Source organism: Balearica regulorum, chromosome 1 (assembly GCF_011004875.1).
Source record: "Balearica regulorum gibbericeps isolate bBalReg1 chromosome 1, bBalReg1.pri, whole genome shotgun sequence".
NCBI lineage: Eukaryota > Metazoa > Chordata > Aves > Gruiformes > Gruidae > Balearica > Balearica regulorum.
Genome location: NC_046184.1, coordinates 133,588,115 through 133,605,078, shown reverse-complemented (window position 1 = coordinate 133,605,078; position 16,964 = coordinate 133,588,115). Strand labels below are relative to the sequence as shown.

Genomic DNA, 16,964 nt, shown 5'->3' with positions numbered 1-16,964 from the left:
GCAGCATCTGACAGACCCTGTAACCCTTCAGCAGTTGTGGCTTTTCAGAAATCCCGTCAGGACTCAATTAGGTTTTCTGCATAAATATGTGGCTTAATAATATAAATGTGAGTACAAACAATAGGATATGGCTTTGGCTCATAAAGCCATATTAACCATAAAAATAAAGGATAGACTATGTTATGATCTTTATTAACACCTTATGACACTTTACAAGAAACAAATGTTTTAAAATTTATTTTAGCTTAAATGTTTTCACGCTGCATTTTATGTGCCAGTTGCCTTTGACCACGATGTCTCAATTCAAAATGGGGGTCAGCGGATTAGCATGAGCTGCAGGGGCTCCCTAGCTGGCATGGTAACAGGTTTGCATCCTCTGCAGGGACATGCAAAGGGATACAGCTAGCAATGCTCGCCTCTCAGTTGAATTCGCAAGCTTGCATTTACCATTTAAGGCTTGTGGACCATTTTAGGTAAGCAAGGACCTGGAATACAGTAGGAAAAATACAGTGCAACTCTGCAGAAAAGAGTATTAGTGCCTAAGGTGAGCAAGCTGAGAACATGTTATTCAAATAATACTAACAGTGGGAAAATAACTTATCTTGACATAAGTTATTCATCCTGCAGTGTAGGTATACAATATCACTGACAAAGACAGACAGTTTCCAAGCACTATCTGGATGGGTTCCTTCTAAAAAGTAATCCAGTGTATCTCAATGGCTTTGTATACATGTGTACAGAAAGTACTGTAAGTAAAACAGTCCATTCATATTTCATAACACGTTTGTGCTTTATGGATTAAGGGCTAATTTTGAGCCCAAAAACCTGGAGAGGAGAGGCCACAATGCCTGGGTAGGAGCTGGAGCCTTGGCGGGGAGTGGTGCTGGACATGTCCATGGCGGTGCAGCAGCCCCCACTGGGGCAGTGCAGGGTGGGGTGGGGGGAATAGGGGTGGAGGCTAACAAGAATCCATCCCTAAGCAGATTTCTTCATTAAAATCAATTCCTTTGAGAAAGTATAGAAGGGGACGGGGCAGAAATCTGTATTTTTCAGGCAGCTCTCCTCCTTACAAAACAAAAAGGACCATGTTTGGTATTGTTTTAACAAGCGAAGCTCAGCAAGTCAACTAGCCATGTTACTTCTTCCTAGCTGGCTTCTCACTGTGGCTCCCTGAGCCCTTACAGCCCTGTTTGTGCTAATGTTTTAGCAAAGCATCTTGCCAGAAGTGGCACTGGAGAAGGATATTGCTGGACAGTGTTGGAATAGGACCCTGCTCATGTCCCAGAGCCCCTTGGTGGGCAGGGTGGTCCACAAGCCCATTTCCCAGTCAGTGTTCTGAAACTGGGCTTCACGTAAACCACTGGTGATGGAGGACGTGGGTATTCATTGAGTTTGGGGGAAGAGTTTTATTGGAAGGACCCAGAAGAGCTACAGAGTGAGCTGGTTGTATCTTCAGCTGCACCCCCGTGCCTGGCCAGCCCTGGGCCATCATCAGGGTGGCACGGGAGTAACCTTGTAGAGTTATGCGCTTGATTTTTGTTGCCTGGCCCAAGAAACAATCTGCTTTACCGTTATGGGGAGGAAGCCTCCCGGGGCAGGCATGACCTCAAGAGCAATTAGAGACCTGAGACAGAGCCAGGTCTCGCGGTCCCTCCGCAGGAAGGGACTGATGGAGCTGCAGGAGCAGCAAGAATATTTCCCCAGGGGAAGCAAGAAGAATTGCTTTTGGTCCCTCCGAGATGATTGACTTTCTGTCTTCCCCCGGATGCCTGTGAGTAATTCGAAGGAATACATGTAGCAATAGTAGCTTAGTATCTGCTAAATATAATTGGAAGAAACTGTTGCTACTTACCTCAACTTGCAGTTAAGCAGCGTTCAGGGCATCTAGCCAAGCAGACTGAAAAAGACTAATGGGGAGGGAGAAGTGTGAAATATGAGCCACCGTCTCTACTATTAACTATTAACAATCTTGTTGTTCCTGACTTTTGGGGGTTTGATTTCTCAGCCTACGTGCAGTGCCAGTGGAAGGGAAAGGGGGCCCTACTTGTTCATTTTCTGTGTAAACTCTTCAGTCCTGTTTTTTGCTTGGGAGCAGCTTCTGACCTCTGATACTGGCTTCCCCATGCAGTTTGGTGAAGACAAGAGGGTCAAACTCATGCCAGTGAGGAACGTCATTCACAGAAAAACATCCCCCAGTACTTTTATACTAGATACAAAATGTAGCCTGTGTCTTTGGTTTGGGTTTGCTCTTCATATTTCATAGTGATTTTCCACTACAGCATATGTGTTGCCCTTCCAACACAGTGACTTCATCATTACCTGTGTGGAGCCATATCAGGAACTAACAAGATAAAGTAGTGGGGATATAGGGCTTTTTTTCTTACAGGTTATCATCTTGAATGAAGGGTAGGTCAGCAGTAAACAAAATGCTGTCACCCACTGATGGCCTTCTGATGCCCTGTGTAAAATAAGTTGGTAGCATCAATCTGCCATCCAAGAGACAGGTGCGTGTATGACAGCACCGCTGGCGTAATTGATGCTAAATGCCACTTCTGAGAGCCTAACAGAGAAGGCACAGAGATTGATGGAGACTAACTATTAGAGCTCTGATGGAAGGTTGTAGCTTATGAAGATTTCAAGGAAAACAGAAATATATTTGCTGTACTCAGAATAAGTCATCTGGGTCTTATCTTCCAACATGCCAAACACAGCATATTCTGTGTCGAGGGTCATCTTCCAGGGTGCTTTTTCAAGGCTCCTGGTGTTTTACAGCTGGGCTGCATGTTCGCAAACATGGAGAGGTTGTTTGTATCATGGATGCTGATGTGGAAATAGGTGCAAGCCTCTGCTCTTCTTGGAAAGAGGATCCTCAGCATAGATTCAAAAGGCTATTACTGGAAAATGACCACTTCACATGTAAATGTTCAGATAGAAATATGCGGGGGAATTGAATGTTTTGAGTAGGAAAATAGGCAAGATACATTAAAACTGCTGCCAAAACATTGTTTGACCTATCACAAAAATGTCTATAGCCTGAGGAGTGTGAGGGTGGTTTTTTTCATAAAATCCTGAAGATAAGCCTTAACCAAGGCAGGTAGAATTGTAAATGAAATCTGTAAAGCTTTGTTCTTGAGTGCTGGCATGTGAAATCAGGGTGACTGATCTGAGAGCAACATCACAGTGAACCACACACTTCTCTATGATAAAAGGGAGAGCATTATGGTGACCTGTTGGAGCAACTCAGGCAAGCTTAGTAGTGATTTGGGCTGAGTCAGTACAGGAGAAAAATAGCAGAGCAGTGAGAGAGAATTGTAAAGGATGTCTAAAAGCGTGCTTACAAAGTGTTTTATAGACACCACACACTGCACTGCCAGAGATAAGAGACTTCATTTTGCTGCGTATCGAGAGTGGGAGTAAAGTGAAGGGTCAACATGGGAAGAAATCTGTGTTGACAAGTGCTGAAAGTGCGTCAAATTGAACGAAGTGCTTTCAACTAATTAAGCATGTAGGATTGAAAGGGCTGTCTTGAGACATTGATTTCAATTACATGCTCTGGGGTATATGTACACAAACACGTATATGTGTGTGCATGTGTGTGATGTCATAACATATCATCCCTGCTATAACAACCCATCCTTACCATTAGGTCCAGTAACCTTTAACTTGTTCAGTTTGGGGTTTGGAGGTTTTCTTTAACACTGTTTATGCCTTCACTATTTTACTAGCTAATTAGCTTTTTGTTTTCTCATGGAGCATGGTAGCAAACTGAAGTAATACGGACTCATCCTGCAGAGTAGTTGACCTAGCAGCAACCTTAAGCTTGCCAGGCAGGACTCACATGTTGTCTGCCTTTTTTACCACTGCATTGGCAATACCAATGCTGCCTTTGGTGTCACTTCCACTCACTTAGCTGGGGCATGAGCCATTTCCCAGCTGGGTTGTGGTCTCTGAAGACAAAGAATTGGATTAAATGTTTAATTTTATGCATACACATACACAACTGGGAAAACTTTGGTCTAGTCATATAGCTGCCCTGGGAGTAAAGCCCGACCTTATTGGTGGTTTTCTTTTTTGCTTACTAACCTGCTTTCCCTGATGGGCGTCCTGCTGTCTCTGACTGAACAAGGACCATAGAAACACCATGGCTACACATACATTATTGAACATTTCAGATGTTTATTAATAGCTAAGTATGTTGCACTCCCCCCAGTGCTTTCTCTACGCATTCAGAGGTGTGCACTGGGGGGAGATTTCTTTGCTGCAGAGCTGGGTGTGATGGGGTGGGGGCGTACGCACAATTACACATATTCATGGATATGTATAATAAGTAGACATGTGCACCTAAAATAAAAATGCCATTCGCCTCTCATGGGTGAGAAGGGCAACTCATAAATGAAACCCTCCAACAGAAACCTTCTGTCTGTGACTGCGTTTGCCTCTTAGTTCATAGCTGAGAGCACGAAGCTGTTTCTTTCCCGGCCACTCTTGGAGGCCGTGTAAAACATAGGCTGGAGAGCAGGAATAAAAGGAGAGGAAGAAATCACTGGCTAGAGAAACTTCACAGGAATGAAGACTTGAACATATAAAATACTGTGTATTTCTGAGAGGTTATTTTCTATCCTGCAGTGACAGCTTTGAAATATTTTGAAATACCAAGTCCCATTCTGGCCGCCATAACTTATTTGACAGAGTTAGGAAAAGCAGTTAAAAATATGTTCAAACATCACCAGCAGTGACTGAAAGAGGCAAAGCCAAGAATGGGATTAGCATGTGGTACTCTTCACATAAGTGCATATTGCTTAACAGCCTAATCTTCTTACGTGTATAAGAACCACACACTTCCCAGCCCTCTTGAATTATGTCTGTTGTTGTGTCAGTTAACTGAATACCAGGTAAATGCAAAATTCAAGGATCTACACATGGAAATGACATCCAAATCATATGCTTTCCGGTATTTTAATCTTTCCAGATAACTGAATGCCAAATATGGATGGAGTTTTGTCCATTTTTCTCCTGAATAGCTGTTATTTCTATGCGTGGCATAACGGGAGGCAGAAAAATGTCATAGGGATGTGCTAAGAAACCCTGGTTGAAACGTGAGAAGTGTCACTGTACTGGCAAGAAATAAAACAATACAAAGAGCATAAAAGATTATGGTCTTTCTCAACAGTTTCTGCTGCCGGCGAGGTTTCTGCCATTTCCCTTGAGTTTGAAGAATTTGCTAAATTGTCCGTCCGTGAGCGCAGAACAGAATAATAATTGTGCTCATGCTGTTGCCCACACATAACTAAAGACCTAACTTGTTTTGTTGTGTCTCCCCTCCTGCTTGTCCAGAGGGCAGCTGCAGGCTGTGCAGATGCAGTCGTCCTGGCTTTGGTTTGCACGCGTGAGTGCCCGTGGCAGGCCAGATGTGGTGACCTGGGCTTCAGGTCCAGACTGGCCACCCAAGCCATCTCTCAGGGCCTGTGTCGCTGGAGTTTGCTCCTCACATCCATCCTGGACTCGGTTTGCACAGGGCAAAAACTCCTCAGAAATCATTTGGGCTTCTGCCCTGATAATAGCAATAATAAGAAATAATGATGCCATTACAAACCATGTTTTCCAGCATGGGCTGCCAGAGAGAGGTAACCAAGGAGCGAACCACCCGAAATAGGGCGTCAGTCACCCACGGCCCTGTGACAGTGGGCACTGCGAGTACTGAAAGGGACATGTCTGCACTGAACAGTGCCCTCATGAACATGAGAGTACACCAGGAAAGCAGGAACAAAAGATGTGACCAAGGATGGGGGAATCCCATCCAGACCCTGAACAAAATCCCAAGGATGCACACAAGCGGTGAGGAAAAGGAGACAGGGGTTTTGGCATGCAGATTTCTGTTTCGCTGAGAGTTGAGTATCTCTTGCGTTATGTGAGAAGCGTGCTTAGAAAGCCCTGTCAAGGCCTAGGCAGGACTTGCCTTGACTCTCACATCTCCTGGGGCAGGTGGACCACACACCAGCCTGCCGGGGGAGAGGAGGACGGGGAAGCGCGGGCAGGGTCCTCAGCAGCCCCCCGCTGCCAAGGGGCTGGAGCACCTGTTCCATTCCTGTCACCTGATGTCCTCCCCAGCAAAAGAGCTTTGGAAGAGAAAGCCATCACTATCAGTTGTTGCTCTGACATGGACAGAAGTTATTGATTCCCCTTGGTGGGGAAAGAGCATGGCATCCAGCCCCTGCCAGGGTGAACAGGGTTCCTGAAGGCGCACGGGTATGTCTGAGTTTCTGGCTCCAGTCACTTGAAATTTTTTATCTAGAGGGGCAAGGGAAGTTGTGTGCATGCCCGTGCTTGTAGGTGTAGTCACTGAAGTTATGCTGAGGTTGCCATTGCTCAGCTGGGCGATTGAAATGCTGAAGAGCCTGTAGCCTTATTTGCAAGGAACAGCAGCCCCGCCAACACACTCCCTTTGTAGGGGCATTTTTCAGTCCTTAATGAAGATGGGACGGGGAGGTGGCTGATCCAAACAGCTATTTGTGGTTCCAGTTGGTGGGGTTGCCATTGGCAAATAGGTCAAGACTGGGGGAAATGTCTGAGTGCATGCACAGTTAGAAGCAAGCATGACTGTAGAAAACAGAGCGATTGTTCCACCTCCGAGGAGCTCTGGGCTCCTGCATCCCTGCTGGGTAAGCCCCGGCACACTCCGTGCCATCACTGTGAAGCAGCAGCCGCAGAGGGAGCTGCTTTGAAAGTACTGAACTTGCTGATGCATTGCACAAAATGTGGGACATGTACAGGGGAGAAGCGACTGTAGATTTTTACCAGCCTTGTAGGCTTAAACCCCCTGGGTGTTACAGTGGAGACACGAGTACTTGGGGGAAGCATACATTCGAGACATTCAGGGCTATAAATAAAATTCACATCAGACTCAGCACTTGCCTCAATGAAACATTTATGCACTAAAATGCATGATGAAGTTGGATGTGTTGCCAGACTGCCTAGTCTTTCAGATAATCTAGTCTTCCTCAGAATTAATTTTCTTGTGATGTTTGGCACACAAACTTAGCAGGCAGTAACTCACTGCTGACCTGGGCAGTAGGTGTGGAAGAGTTTGTTCAGGTTGAACTGTGCCGCTGCTGTCATAGGCCTATTTATTCAAAGCTGGGTGAACACACAACTTTCTTATGCCATTGAATCACACAAGAAAAATTCACCATTTTTACCTGAAATGGCTAGAAAAAATGGCATTTGCTAAAATGACAGGTCAACCACCTTAACGCTGGAGAAGAAGGGCTTCCCAAGCAGAGCCTGGCATGGTGCTGCTGGCCACGGCAGCCTTCGAGAGCATCCCGCACCCCTGTGACGCGGCAGAGAGAAGTGGTGGAGTTTTGCTGGGCACACAGCCTGCAGCTCCTCTGCCTCCTGCGAAGGGGTTCGGTCATTAGAGCTTCTCATAAGAGTAATTGGGCGCTGGAATAGGCTTATTCACTAGTCTGAACATTTTTAATTGTGTTTTTTGTCTTTTGAAATCCAGATACTTTAATAAGAACTCAGCAACTGCCAGTTCGGCTTTGCTTGTGCAGGAGTTCACAATGTGACGGCTCTGGCCCTGACCATGTAGGCACCTTCCTTGCTCACTGCTCAAATCCCCTCCAGGCTGCATATTTTTTCACACCTTACACCAAATCGTGTTTTCTCTTCGAACCAGGAAACATAAGAAATTAGGGGTTTTTTTCCCCCTGACACCTAATGGCAACTATAATAGAGAAATAAATAATAGAAAGTTGAGAAACAGAAGGAGCTGGGGAGGGGGGGAGGCAAGCGTCTAGAGAAGCAGACGGAGTTGGGGGGGGGGGAAACCCTGGATCTATCAAATAAATAGAGCAGAAATCTTTCTTGCTTGGCCTTTGTGGTTTTATTATTAGAACAACCACGCCTGAGTGCACTAAAGCCGCACAACCTTCAAGCATCCACATCCAGCTCTGCTACGGCAGGATCCTTTTTCTGCTTTGCTAAAGGAGTGAGGGAGAGTGAATGAGAGGATGTGAAGACGAGAAGAGTCTATAAATGATAAATATGATCAACTTCGATAAAATAGCTATTTGGAAACCTTCAAAAATCTTCTCATGAGAACAGCCATTAGCGTATGTCTGTTTGACATTGGTTGTCAGGAAACCAGCCAACGTTAATGGATCCACAGAATGTGATGGAGAATCCATTTAAATGGTCTCTTGTTGTTTTGTCATCCCACAAGACAAAAAAAACCAATTACTTTAACTCAGGAATGAAATGAACATGATAGTTTATATGATTCACTTGTATATTCTAAATTGATCAAAGCGCACTCTAAAAATATATTAACAATCTATACCTAATGGCCGAAATGCAGCATTTCCTATATCTGTACAGACTTTTTTTCTTATTCATTCTAGTGTCCAGCTGTTAATAATTTATAGACCGTGGCTTTACAGTTTCTGTATTGCTTTATTTATTATGCGTATTATGGTGATGCTGAGGGGCTACAGCCACGCACAGGCTCAGCATTGTCAAAACAGCCTGCGGTGTAAAACACCGAGTGAAAGGAAGTGCTGGCTGGAATTGATACCTTATCCCCATTTTACAGAACCGAGGCATAGGGAGTGTTAATATTTAACCCAGGGTCTTAGCACAAGCATGTGGCAAAGCTTTGAACAAGTCTTCTAGATCTCAGCCCAGTGTTGGCTTTTTTCTTTTAGTGGAGGTAAGAGATTCAACCCCCTGCAGAAAATCAGACGTTCGGTGGTCCTGAAAGCTCATGCTCTGCTACTGTGGTTGTGTCCTTTGGCTTCAGCTCCCGGCAGAAGTGCCCATGCCGAAAGAGCAGGGGCCACGCGAGATGTTGTTGCAGGAGCACAGGCAGTGTGCAAAGGACATGGAAGGACATGTGCAAAGGACAGTGTGCAAGGAATGAAGTGGAAGCAGGTCCCTCTTTTGGAACGCCATCACATCTGGTAATACCCTTCATAAAGGGTGCAGGCTGTCTCATCGGTTAGCTTTTTCCTTCTCTTTCCCCTTTCCGGAAGGCTTTTCCAGAGCTTCATTGCTCTGCGGTTGGGACACTGTTCTTCAAACATCCAGCCTAATTGCATTTGTGGTGGGTTTATACTTATTTGTCCTTGGGCCAGCATTGTCCTCTATCCTACCCAGTGCTTCTCCCTCCCTCTGAGCTTCTCCTCCACCGCAGGCTGAGAACATTCATCCCCTCACGGCTTTTTTGCCAGCTCTTTTAGTTTATATTCTGGCCTGCCTAGAAAATCCACTCCAGCTTTTGAGTATTTTAAAGGACTGTTCAGTTCGGTGCATATCGTGCAATATTTCTGCTTTCTTAGGTGTCAGTGGGCCATATTCCCTGACATGGCGAATCAGAGTTCCTGCAGGGAAAGGTGAGGAGATACGGATGTGCGCTGGCTGGGGCCGTGGCAGACGGTACTGTAAGCTTCTTATTGCCGTATCATTTGAAGATAAACAATGTATTTGTGCTTTATTTTTCTTCTGGTACAGCACTATGAACAGCTTGGCCAGGTTTGCTGGCTAAGGGAGACTTGTTGCATGGCTAAGAGGTCATGCCATTTTATCTGCGAACTGCAATGTGTGTCTTCAACAGCAAGTGTGTAGCAGAATTGTATTAGCTTGGTTTCATTTTTAAGTCTCATGCAAAGTATATTAACCCAACTCCTATTCTTCATATTTGTAAAACACTGCTGCCAAAGCCAGAAGAGCTTTCTACAAGTTGAATTTTGCAGTGAAATCTATTCTAGTCTAATGAAATGTATGAACATTTCATAAGTAGGTAAAACTTTCCACTCACTTACTGAGCTCTGTCACAGACAGCTACTAGAGCTGCAGTCTAGACAGTTTTTTTTTCTGGAAGTAGGAAGGAACTGCTTGTGCCTGCTGTTTCATTAGCCTCCAGGGTACAATTTGTGATCATGAGTATCACATATCCTCAGTGATATAAAGAATGGGTGGGGTATCATTACTATCACTTACAAATTTTTGTCCTGAGATGAGCTTCCAAGGAGGCAGTGCGGCTCAGAATAGGATTGGGGCAAGTTACTTTGTGTCTCAGTTCCTTGTCTGTAAAATAGACATAGTCCTTCCTTACCCTCAAGGGGTAAAGGAAATATAAAAATCAGCTCACGATAGTGAGATATTCACTAGTGCAGTGGTGACAGACAGACAGACAAGCCATCAAAAGTTCTGCTTGCAATTTGGCAGCATTATGTTATTACAATGTTGGTAATTTAATTAGTAAATCCTCATGATGAACATCTAGAGTAGCTGTCATTCATCCTACAACCCCCTCCACTATCAATCATTCTTTTCTCACCCTGGTGCCATTCCTCGCACTGACACCATGGCCAGTTGCACGGAGCAGCACTGCGAATATACCATAAACTGAGAGAAACCCCACCTGCAAAAATCCACTGTGAAGCAAAGCAAGGCTGCACACTGGACACAGAGTTCGGGGTCCCTTCGGTAGTGCTGAAGCTCTGAGAACCTGAACTTCAGCAGGTCTGTCACCATATCATACCACCACTTCTGTCATGACACGCACAAAGTTTTGTGAACTGAGGCTTTTTTCTTATCAAAGAAACTGATAGCGTCTGTCAGCATCCCGCATGTGGGCCCCGTGGTTCCCGGGTCTCTCCCCTTGTCTGCTCCCTCATTATTCTTCTCCTACTCTACTTTCCCAGTTCCTTTCTCCATACAAAGCACTGGTATACCTTCAGCCCAAGTGAAAATTGTTTTGCATTAAAGAAAGCAACAAAACCAAAAAGAGCAAAGCATCTCCACCAGAGAGTAGCTCTCTGACATGTTGCACTGACTCCCCCTCAAAAAACGGCAACTGCTCCTGCAGACTGGAGAGTACAAAAGCACAGAAAGTAGGTAGGAGTCCCAAAACATGCTAGTTCCTTGCCTGGAGACAACTTCTTGCTGCAGACTTCCTGCCACCAACCCCTTTCTCTGGTTTGGCCTCCCCCTCAGTGGTGTCCCACAACAGCGGCATGTCCCTTCTCCTTCTCTCGTGGAAGTGGTGAGGGCCCTGCCGGGCAAGGGCTGGGGGCTGCACTTGCCTGGAGTGATAAGAGAAGGGCCCAGCTGCAAAATACCCATCATCTCAGTGGGCAAGACAGGGGCTGGAGAAGAGGGCTGGCACACAGGTTGGGTCTCTAACACAGAGTTACAAATCCCTGCCAGTAATCTCTGTGGAAGAGAGCTCTGGCCGTCAGTGTTGTGTGGGACTGCGTTGAGATTGAAGCCGCCTCTGCTCTGCTCGTGGCAGCTCCTCTGGGCTCTCTCTGGTCAAGAGAGATGAGGGTGAAGGAGAGGACCTCGTGGCCAGTGGGGGGACCAACCCAAGGCACACTGTCTGTTTGGCTCCTCACTGGGAAGGGAACCCCAGGAGGTACCTCCACCACCCTTCCTCCTGTGCCCGAGGGAGCCCGCCTGTGTCGTGTTGCATTGTCCTGTAAGCAAAACAGCTGCAGCAGCTCTTTGGCATTACAAGAGGAGATGGCTGGAGGAACTGTTTGTATCGATGCCTGTAGAAGGAGCAAGTCCAGTGCTATAGCTGCTTTACGGGGGCTGCTGAGCACTGGTGGGACAAGCCTGCTCTGCGTGGCTGGCCAGGGCAGAGTGCTGGCATCCCCCATGGCCCTCCTCTCCTGCTTTGGCCCTTGGAAAGCTGGCTACTGCGTATCCTGAGGTTGGGCACATCTCCCTCCTGAGAAATTCTCTCAAACCTTCAGTGGACGTGGTTCATGTAACTTTCAGAGGCAGACTTCTGGGATTTCTCTGTAGAGGAATTGAAGTGTTTCTGTCCCTCAGAAGTCCCTGTCTATTAAGGGAACCTCTTTTGATAGATGACAGTTAAAGTCACTCAGCAGGGCAGGCAGTTAATCTCAGTCATTACGCGCTGGAAGGCAACGAGCTAGCAACCTGTGTCAGAAACTAGTCGTGTGTAACATGATGTAGTGAAAGAGCATATTGGCGGGAGAATGGGTAAATGTGAGACCCATTCCTCCCTCTGCCCTTGCTCAAAATGGCACTGTGGGAAGGTTGCATAGCTTCATTTTGCTATCTATAAAATTATTATCCCTTTAGTCCATCTATTTAACACTGATATAGTATCATTGCACATACTTGCCTCCATAGAGCCATTTGCGATCTGGCAAAAGGGCATTGTCTAAATGCTAAGTGGTATAATGTGGTATGGAAACACAGAGGAGATGACCATCGCTGTTATTTGGCGGGAGGAGAGGTGCCGTAACGTCCCTAGCACTAGTTCTTAGCACTGCTGTTCCAAGCGAGAGCCTTTGCTTTTCAGCTAGGTTGATGCGAGACAGGCTAGGAGCCTTACCTTGCATTCTGTTTTAATCCCACAGCTGTCTCCAACCTGGATGCAGAGAGCAAACTGAGTGTCTATTACCGAGCACCTTGGCATCAGCAAAGAAACATCTTCCTCCCCTCCACCAGACCTCCTTGTGTGGAGGAGCTGCACCACCACGCCAAGCAGCACCTGCGAGCCTTGCGCAGAGGTAGGTGCTCGTGCACACTCCGGCTCCGGCTCCATGCACGTGACACCTTGCCACGGTCCCCTCCAAGCAGGGGTGGGGTGCTCAGGCACAGGCACAGGGCTGTGGGCACTGGTCTCCGCTGGGACTTAGGTACTCAGGCTAAGAAATAAAGCTGAAGATGTAATTCTAGCAGTAGAAAAGGCTTGTGCCCTCTTTGGCTTGTTTATAATTACTAGAGTCAAACCGAAAAGGACCTTTTACTTTTCATTTTTTACATTCCTTGTTTGTATGTTTTTCTGTTAAAGTGGTATGTCTGAACTGTGTGAGCAAATCCGTGCACTGATCCCAAAAGGATGGAGACACTGAGCATTTCTACAAAGCCATCTTGTCTCCCTCCACTAAACACAAGTTAAACTATGCCTCAGCTCCAGGACAGATAAGATGTAACTTCCCAAGGGCTAAAACTGGAGCCCAGTGGTATTACAGAGTCTCCACAGAAAACAAGGTGTCTGCGTGGGGTTTCCAAGCATGATACTGGAGGAGATTTATGCCCTTCAAGGGTGGCAGCTGAAAGCCAGGTGATAACCCAGACAGCTTGGAAGGGTTGGGCAGGTGTCCCCTCCCCAGGCCAGGGAACACCTCCTGACATCACCTAAAAAACTGGAGACCTCCAGCCTCAAAACCAAACCATGCGACACAGGGAGGAAGCCGGAGAAATCGAGTTCATAACAAGATCCCTGCCATAAAGAGAACTTAGTAGGTGCAAACGTCTAGATGGTCCTACAACAGCACACTACAGGGAAGGCAAAAGATGAGGAAAGGTCAGTTTTCACTGGGAACCTAACCAAGGGAAAATTCTTATGGGGAAGCATGTAAAAGTAGGCAAGCAAGCCTGTCTTTCCTCTGCGCTATAAGGAAGGAGAAAATCCATGCAGGTCACCCTTAAAATGTTCAGCAGCAGCCTCCTGTGTTGGAAGTGTTTTGCCCCAACAGCTATCATTGCCTTGATCATTTATTATTGTTATCAGGTTATAAGAATAATTGATTACTCGCATCTGCAGAGCATCTGTTAGTTGGATAAAACATTCCAATTAATTACTGCATTTGAACCTCTCTGCAGATTTTAGCTCAGGAACACACTGTGGCTGCAGTATGTCTTCATAGCACTGCAAAGAGCGATACAGCCGAATTGTAATCACCGTAGCGCTGGAGTAGAGTAGAAGTTGGCTTTTCTGTTCCCAGCGGCTCTGCTTTGCAATCGTCCCAGGACCAGGCTGATCTCTGCCTGCCATCTTGTGGGCAGGAGAAATCTGACAGCAGCAAATGCCTCATAATTTTAAAGTTACAAATCTCAGTTTTGGCAACTTCCCATCCTCCGCGTTTAACAGCAGCTGTGCAGGTTTAGCAGGCAGCTTGGCATGTGCTGCTTTATTTTATTTTCCAAATAACTGCATATATTGGAGTGAAATTATAATCAGAAATTTACCTGAAACATGTTTATTGTGTCTCACCTATTTCTTCTATCAGAATTTCATTATCTTTATCTATTTAACCAGGAGTAATTAAAACTAAACATTAGATCAGAACCCAGCTATGCTAGCAGCAAACATTGTTGGCTGGGCCGCATAGCTATGTGCATCAGGTGAATGCATCATCCCCTTCCAGCAGCACTCCGTGCAAACAGTAATTATCCGAATGTCACCTAAAATTAGAGATAGAAAGTCTGTGAGCATTTTCCCATTCACTTGGAAGGTTGCAGAGACTTGGGACTGATGCTGGCATAGGACTGAATATTATGAGCCCATGGTGCAGGAAGACTCCTCTGGGCCTGGGATGGAGAGATCTTGACTTTTCCAGGATGATCTCCTCCATGCCAGGGCATGGAGCTGCCACTCCAACAACCTTCATGATGTCAAGCCAATGCTCAGGCCCTGGCGCTGCCATGCAGCCGAGGAAGGAAATCCTACCTGGGGCTGTGTTTCCTTCTTTCTCCTCAGAGGGGTATATTTTATATGGGTAGAGTGCAGGCGTTACTGAAGCTTGACATTTCAAGGCAACAGGAGCTGCAGGTTCCCATTGGGAATCAGGACTAGAGTCCCAAGCTCCCAGAAGGCAGCTCCTCTGTCACTTGGGATGAAGGTTATAAATCCCATTTGGGGACAATTCAGCTTCGGTGCACACACTGGGGTGTGTTGTATGAGTGTTGCTCTTCCAGGGGCTTGGATGTCCAAGTGCTTCTCCCCTTCAGTTGCAACCAAGATCACAGGTACCGGTCAGTGTGGAAGAGGTGGACCTTCATCTTTGGAGTCCACGTCCTGTTCATGTCTCTGTTGTGCTGTTGATAGAGATATTTATATCTTTTTAACACTCTGAAAGATTCATGTCTTTTTTCTCCTCCAAAACAGAACATCGAAGCCGAGGTGATAACAGAGAGCAAAAAGCCCAAGGCCCCATCGCTGTGGTGGCTCCCCCCTTTCCTCCCTTCCCCACAATCCGCAGTCAAAAGAGACAAGCGATAAAGGACCGGCACTTGCTACCAGTAAGTCTTTCACTACAGCCATCACACACGAACACGTTATGAGCATTGTGGGCCCTAAGTGTGACAGTGCTTCCCAAGTGCCCCCCCCCCCGCTGCCCCGAGCCTGTGCAGGTACAACACCGCTGACCATAAAGACCGATCAGTAACATAACTCAGGTCGCAGCTTCCAGCAGCCAGCCCCAGGGCGGACCTTTCCATTGAGAAACCTCTTATTTTCACACATGACCAGCACACATACACACTCATTCACACGCTCCTCCACAGTCCTTTGCATTCTCCGCTCCTGCTTTAGGCAGCACTTCCAGGACCCTCCTGTAATTTCAGTAAGTGCTGTAATTTCAGCCCTTGCATTAGCACTGCCGGGAGCCAAGAACTCAAGGGCTTTGAGTGCTGGCTTGAGGCTCACGAGGGTGCAGATAGGCTCAGCAGCACTTCTCCAACTATGAGGAACTACGATTTCCACATATGTATGGGCAACGGTCCTGTTCTGTAGTGTCTACCTACAGTTTTTTCAGATGCTTCATTTCTCACCCATGTCCTTGCAGCCAGCCAAGCAGGAACTCCAGCTGAAGATCTGGTCCTGTATGTCTGTGCTGACTTGCCCCTGCTGCACTAATTTGAAATCAAATTAGTGTTGGCGCTATGGTATTTATCATCATTAAAGGAAATGCACCCAGATCCAGAAATTTAACTCTGACTGTGTCTCTAATTCCCACCAGTTTCGCAGGACTTCGGTACCTCTGTGTTTGACCCGTGAAAGTGCCATAGTAGCTAAATTCTGCCCTGTGCTAAGAACCTTTGCATTCCTCAAACCATTTCAAACTCCACAGGTCAGACCTGGATTTGACTTGTAATTGATGCGTATGCTTCAGCGTAGGGATAGATCTGTCTGCAGCTGCAGGTACAGGCACATTGGCATCTACAGAGATGCTACGCCCATGAGCACGTTATAAGTGTGTAGCTACTGAATCATCACCTACTTAGCTTAAAAATCCAAGAACAGTCACCTTAATCCATTATATGAACCATATGGAAATACTATAAGGGTAAAGGAGTCGCAGTGTAAAGCACCTGTCCAGGGACCAAAATGTCAGCTAGTCAGTCCATAGGAAGAGTTTTGTTTCTCATTTGAGAGCATGAAATAAGGTTTCGATTAATTTGACTATTCTGGCTTTTTGACTGCTTATCTGCACAATTTCAAGGAACGCATCACCATCACTGCAGCCTTTGGACTGGTTAAATTTGCAGGCCTTACAATTCAACTGGAAGAAGATATCTTGACGTTAAGGGACAGCATAAAAAAGAGTAGAAAGATGTAAATGAGAAACAGGCTTACCTGTTTCTTCTTTATAAGTCATCATCGAAGCCAGAGCTGTTGTAGGGTCATTGAAAGGTAAAGGACAGATGACCCCACTTTATAGATCAGAGCTAGTTACAGATAATAGTTTGGACAGTATATGAACATAAAGCTGTCTTCATTAATATCAGATGGGGAACGAGGCATGTCTTTTGAAACTGCATACTCAGTGGCGAAAGGCTTGAATCTTTGCTGTGTTTGGAAAACAACCAATGTGTTTTAGACATTACTTCCATCTGTGGAACACAAAATAATAATAAATAGCAAGCAACCCTCTGAGCCTTGTGTTAGTTGGCAAAATTAAGTCACGTTGAATGCAGATGTCTTGGCTTTATCAGCAAGTCTACCTTTTTCTTTTCAAGAGGGAAAATATTAAGCTTTGTGTCCACCCATATTGGGCCTTTTTTTGGGAGCTGACCAGGTTCAGTGTTCCCCTGAGGAGGAGCAAACAAGAGCTGCTTGGAGGTTGTCATCCTATTGATTTCAAGGCATCTGGCAATGTTCTGCTTTGGTAATTGCAAATACTCCAAGGCCA

At 46.0% G+C, this 16,964-nt stretch overlaps 1 protein-coding gene across 2 annotated transcripts in view; it reads left to right on the top strand.

The window, feature by feature from the left end:
- NHS (NHS actin remodeling regulator) overlaps positions 1–16,964 on the top strand; it is a 267,222-nt gene that overhangs the window by 227,642 nt on the left and 22,616 nt on the right. For both annotated transcript variants that reach the window (XM_075775826.1, XM_075775835.1), the window contains exons 2-3: positions 12,402–12,554; positions 14,939–15,072. In XM_075775826.1, the coding sequence (XP_075631941.1) occupies positions 12,402–12,554; positions 14,939–15,072 (287 nt within the window). The remainder of the gene's footprint in view (positions 1–12,401; positions 12,555–14,938; positions 15,073–16,964) is intronic.